This window comes from Planococcus citri, chromosome 2 (genome assembly GCF_950023065.1).
Source record: "Planococcus citri chromosome 2, ihPlaCitr1.1, whole genome shotgun sequence".
Taxonomy (NCBI): Eukaryota; Metazoa; Arthropoda; class Insecta; order Hemiptera; family Pseudococcidae; genus Planococcus; species Planococcus citri.
The window spans coordinates 60,011,400-60,017,046 of record NC_088678.1 but is presented as its reverse complement, the minus strand read 5'-3'; the positions used below and the strand labels follow the sequence as shown (position 1 = coordinate 60,017,046).

Below are 5,647 nucleotides of genomic sequence, written 5' to 3'. Positions count from 1 at the left end.
GAGCAAGTTTGAAATTTCGGAGAAATTGAAAATCGCGCTGGATGGCTGAAAACGGTGAAATTGTGGGTTATAATACTTAAGTACTTACACCATGAAAGAACCTATCAGCTTAGATAATTTCTAATGGATTGAATCCCTCTTTATCGTAAAATTAATAAACTGATCTTCAATTTGTGTTTAGGTAAACATGCTGCAGTTTACAACCTCACTTCATGCATTTGGAAAATTTAAGCAATTCTTTATGGGAACATTAACTTGACGTATGATTTGTAATAAAATCAGCAAACAGTTTAATCGTTACCTATAAAAGCCTTTAAAAAAGTAAACAACGCTTGAATTTTTTTTTTGCAAAGTTTAACGGATTTTTTAGTTGTTCGGAGAAATTTAAACACGTGAAAAAAATTCCTCAATAAAAATTATGCAACTCTTGAAGATAACTAATAGTAACTAATTCGAATTACAACAGGAGATAAGATTTTGTGACGTTAGTGACATCCTATCTTAAGATGACGTAGGTATTGCGCTCAAGTGGCAATTGATTCATTTTAGGTACCTAAGCTTCGGCGTGTTAATTAAAAAATATAGCTTTGAAGTTTATAGCGGTTTGGAATTTACAAATCATCACATACTTGAGAATTCTCGATAAGTACAAATAGCATTACGTATTTATTGAGAGATTCGAATAGATTTCGAGTCAAATGCATCTGCACTTGGCGGATATCTTGTCCATACGCTGTTCTACAGTCAGTGAATGAAGATCGGTACCTACCTGGTTTTGCAATTCAAGATACTCAATTTAACCGTGAAATATGTGCATTACATTTTTTTATTTGAACCCTCAAGCTTCAAAGGACGAATATAAATTAATAATAATTGCTAATCGTGATGAATTTTATTCTCGTGAAGCTGCCCCGGCTCACTGCTGGGAAGAGAATCAATCAATAATTGGAGGTAATAATGTAAATTTTTTGGTACTACCTAATTTAAAATTATACTCAAGATTTGAGTAGGTAAACCCTTTGAAAAATTCTGGATCTATGCTAAAAGTACTTTGCTTGTATATGATTGATACTTATACCTAATACTTGACAGATTGGTAGCTTATTCTCATTTAGAATTTTTCAAAAATTGTAGGTCGTGACTTGGCATCCCATTCGAAAGGTACCTGGTTAGCATTGTCGAAAAAAGGAAGAATTGGTATTTTGTTAAATATCATAGATGATCGAATACCCAACACTCCTGGTGCTACTAGTAGAGGTGTTTTAGTCGATGATTTTCTCAGTGGAGACTTGAAATCAAGAGAGTTCGGTCAAAAATTGAAGAGCGAACAACGGGAATACAATGCATTTCATTTGCTGATGTTTGATTTTATGTAAGCACCTATTTCAATCACTTTTAATTACTGACTAGTTAGTATCTTCTTTATTTACACCAGAAATTATGATTTTTTTGAAAAATTTTGTACTAATAATTATGCTTGTCCAAAACAATTATTACTTTTGGTCTACATAAGCTAATAAAAATGCACTGAAATTTATTTGAGCCGTTTTTGGTCATCTTTACAATTTTAAAAAAAATTGATTTTGATTTTAGCCAGTTTTTGACAAATTCGAGGCTCTGGCGTGATCGGAAGATATCGATTGATTGGGATTATCTTTTTTTCATTTTAATATGCTCCTGGAGAGGCAAGTTCAGTTTTCTGCGGTTTTGGAACTCATTGAAACCAATTTGATTACCCTAACTATGGGGAATTGGATTGGGGGAGGGGGGGGTGAAAAGTTGCTTTCAATGGTTCTGAAATTTCGATTTCTTTTATTTTCATTTTATTATTTTTTTTTAATTTTCAAAAATTGCTCTTTGAGATTTTCTAAATAAGTAGGTAGGTACCTATGTTTTTAATGATCAAAAACTACTAAAATAAAATTTAGGTAGGTCTCTTTTTACTCGTATGAACCGTTCAGTTCTACTAGCACTATTTTGCAAGTTGAATTTGAAAAAGTTGGTCCAGTGGAAAATGATTGCATCTGATTAATTCAAGATCACATTGTATCCGAACATTTCCTGCGTACAATTTGATCTGATAACACCTAGCCTAATTTGATCGACAATTTTTGGTAAATTTTGATGGGATTTGGTCTGTTCAGACCTGATTAGATTAATTTTTTTTTTGGTAGAGTTATTATCAAGTTCCTGAGAAAAATATGTTTAAAAATTGTTTTAATTTCAACATAAAAAATCTAATGAGATCTTCTGCAGTTACTATTCATAATATCTAAAAGTGCTTGAGAGTAAAATTTTTAAAAAGAAATCATTCATGAAAAAATCAAAAATTTAAGGAACATAAGTTAGTCATTTTCAACTTCACAAAACCATTTAAAGTAATCTTTCACTTTTCTTCCATTTTGAATCACTTAAAAAATAGAAATTGAAGAAAAATGGTCTTCTGATGACTTTTTTTGGTTTACGAAGTCTTACCTATCATTTTTGAAGTTTTTTCATGAATTATTTTCATTGTTTTGGTAGGTAGGTAGCTATAGGTACTTATTCTTTCAAAAATTACTCGAATCAAGCTCAAGAATTATTACGTATAGGTAGATAGATTTTCTCCCTTGTTCAGGCAAAAAATCACCTCGGTTGAAGGAGTGATCAATATTGTTAAAAACACTGATATTTGTAACGTTTATTTTACAATAATTTTTTTATTGCATGAAGAAAAACTAGAAAAAAATTCACCTCGAGAACAAATTTCAAACGCTAAATCTAATTTTTCAGTTTTTCGTGAGGAGCATTTAATTGTGGAAATTAGATTAGCTAAGTAAGTTGAAATACGCAGGTAGCTGAATTCTGGTGTGTATTTTACATATTTTTTACCTCACGAACCAATTGCTGGAAGTTTCAAGCCCTTTTGAAGCCCCTAGCATGTTTTTAATTTTTCTTTACGGGGTAAAATTGTCATAAAATGATCGATAAGATTGATCAGATATAAGCTTGGACCACCTTTGTAACCCTTTCGATCAATTCATGCCCAATTTTTCAAAATACATTTCTGCCAGTTCAATTTAAAAATTTTCTTCAGCGATCATCATGTTGGGAAAAATGAAAAAAACATTCTCTAGTACGAAAAAACCAAATTTTGTTCATATCATTTCTCTAACCTTTCGAATCTATTTATGATAGTTTCAGGCTGTCTCAAAGTCTCTAGCGGATTTTTAAATTTTACAGTTTTGAAAAAATTTACGTTTCCGTGAACGAGGAATTTTCTTCCCCCCTTAAATTGACCCGTTGGAAACGAATTTTGAAAAGTTGCCCGAATCACTCAAAAAATCCCACAAATCTACGATAAAATCTAGTTCGTAGGTGCCGATTTTATTTTCACCCTTTTTAGACGATATTTTTTCCAACACTGGAATATTTATATAGAAGTTCTTTGTAGGCTACAGAACGTTCGAATCCGCTAACAAATTGATTAAGAAAATCAAAAATGGGGCTTAAACTAAGTAGATTTCATTATTGTCTACCGCAATTTCACAAAATTTTGATTTTTCATGAACAAACTAACAAATATTTGGCCTTTAAATCTTGAAAAATTTGTCAAAAAATTCAATAATTGAATTCAGCATTTGAAAACTGCTCTTTCAGTTGTCCTTTGTCCGATCCAAACAATTTCCCATTGATTGGAATACTTCCCTTGTTCGTTAAGTTCCTTAAAGTTTTATCGGCAAGTCCATTTGTAGGTAGGTATATTTTACATTTTTTTTTTTTTGCAGTTGTGATGATATTGAGGCTTATATTTTGACCAATCTGAGCAACAAGAAGCCGGGCGATTTAAATAAATTACGAACAGGATACCATGGTTACAGCAATAGCTCCGAATTACCTTATGAGAAGGTGAAATGGGGTAAAAAAAAATTCGAAGAAATAGTTAATCGGTATAATCGCATCGAGCAACGTGATTTATTGCTGAATCATCTTTTACATTTGCTGAAATCTCCAAAAGGGTGCGTTCACTTGCGTTTTTGAGCAGAATTTTTTTTGTAAAGGTAAAATATACTAGTATTGTACCTAACTACATTTGGTTAATGTTTCAAATAATTCTAGACATTATCCTGATGAAGTGTTATCCGAATCAACTCAACTATTCACTAATAATCAGAGTGAGTTCATGGAGAACCTCAGCTCAATTTTCGTTTCTTTTCCAGAAGGTGGGCTAGGAACCAGGTAAACAGACGTGACCTTTGTGATTATTTTTCTCTTCATAAAAAAATGAATGCCAATATCATAATTCGTATTTTTGTAGAACACACTCAATTATATTGGTGACTCGAGATAATTTTGTGGATTTCAACGAATACACGATGAAAGAGCCCATAAATTTAGAAGACACGGAGTGGATTCATTCCCATTTTCTCGAAAAATTCAAGAGCTGATGATGAACCTACACCTCTACTTCAAGTTGTCATCCAATTGCTAGCCAGCTACCCATGCCTGTAGTCCTTCAATATACGAGGACAAAAATGATTCATTATCTACTCTAATCATCAAAAGCACCCTGTATTTGCACGAATAATACAAGAGTACCATAATCCAATCTCCACGTACATTTTATGCTGACTGCAGTGAATCTGGAAAAACCACATTAAAAAACGCAATACAATCAAACCACAGATCTGCTACGTATATTCCAGCTGCGCAGTATAATTCAGCGGCGAAAAATCATGAACTACATTGCAATCATTATACCTTAGGTAGGCATAATCTCGCATCCATAAGGCATTTTTCTCGCTAATCTTCGAATAAGCCGCCGTAATAAGTTCAACGATAAGAGCACGACTTACAATAGAAGTACAGTGACCGCGTGTTCGAGTCTCTTAGGTGGTTACACATTCAATTTGTTCAACGTATATTGAACCGATAATAGTCATTTATTAGCGATCTCCCGGTAAAGATGGCTCTTTGAAATTGCATATATAAATAAAAGATTTCGGCTACAGATAATACTTACCATTTGAGTTAGATGAAAAAAAAAATTATATCCAGTTTTTTTTCCTCCGTTTTAAGTAAGTACTTCTTCTTCCGTTTATATGAATGCTATATATGTATGATGGCGGCTACTGTGCACAGAATTACGCCTCGAGATCACTTCCACTGTGCCTTGGCACGATGGTGATAGGGTGAACCACACACATACACGTGTGCCTCTCTCTGTATCTGTAAACGCTTCTTGCGCTTTGTTTTTACGCCGTACAATCAGATATACAAAGCATTAATGAGGTGATAAGTATAAGTATACACAATACTATGTACAACACTAATCGTATCAATCTGCAGTTGGCTATTGTTTCGCGCGCATATACATATTGATGCCTTGCCCCATGCTAGGTAGGTATTATTACAGGCATAGCCACACTGGCAATACGTTGTACTTAGAGGTAATAGGTATTCCAATCCGAACTGACTACTTTTTTTTCATATATTTTTCTATCGTTTAACATGTGAGACGACTGGAGGTACAAGGCGAAGAATAACCAAATTAAAATGCCGAACGTGTCGCATTAACAGCGCGTCCATTAAAAATGGCGAATTTACACTCCGCAAGAGGCTAGAAAGGGCGGAGAGAAGTTTATACTGTGCGACGTGGCCAGATGAA

General features: G+C 33.4%; 1 protein-coding gene across 1 annotated transcript; it reads left to right on the top strand.

The window, feature by feature from the left end:
- Positions 1-677: 677 nt before the first annotated feature.
- On the top strand, positions 678-4,588 carry LOC135836875 (transport and Golgi organization protein 2 homolog). The gene is made up of 5 exons (XM_065351940.1): positions 678-951; positions 1,135-1,372; positions 3,768-3,998; positions 4,099-4,218; positions 4,298-4,588. The coding sequence occupies exons 1-5, from the start codon at positions 810-812 to the stop codon at positions 4,425-4,427; spliced, it is 861 nt and encodes a 286-aa protein (XP_065208012.1). The 5' UTR covers positions 678-809; the 3' UTR covers positions 4,428-4,588.
- The last annotated feature ends 1,059 nt before the right edge of the window (positions 4,589-5,647 follow it).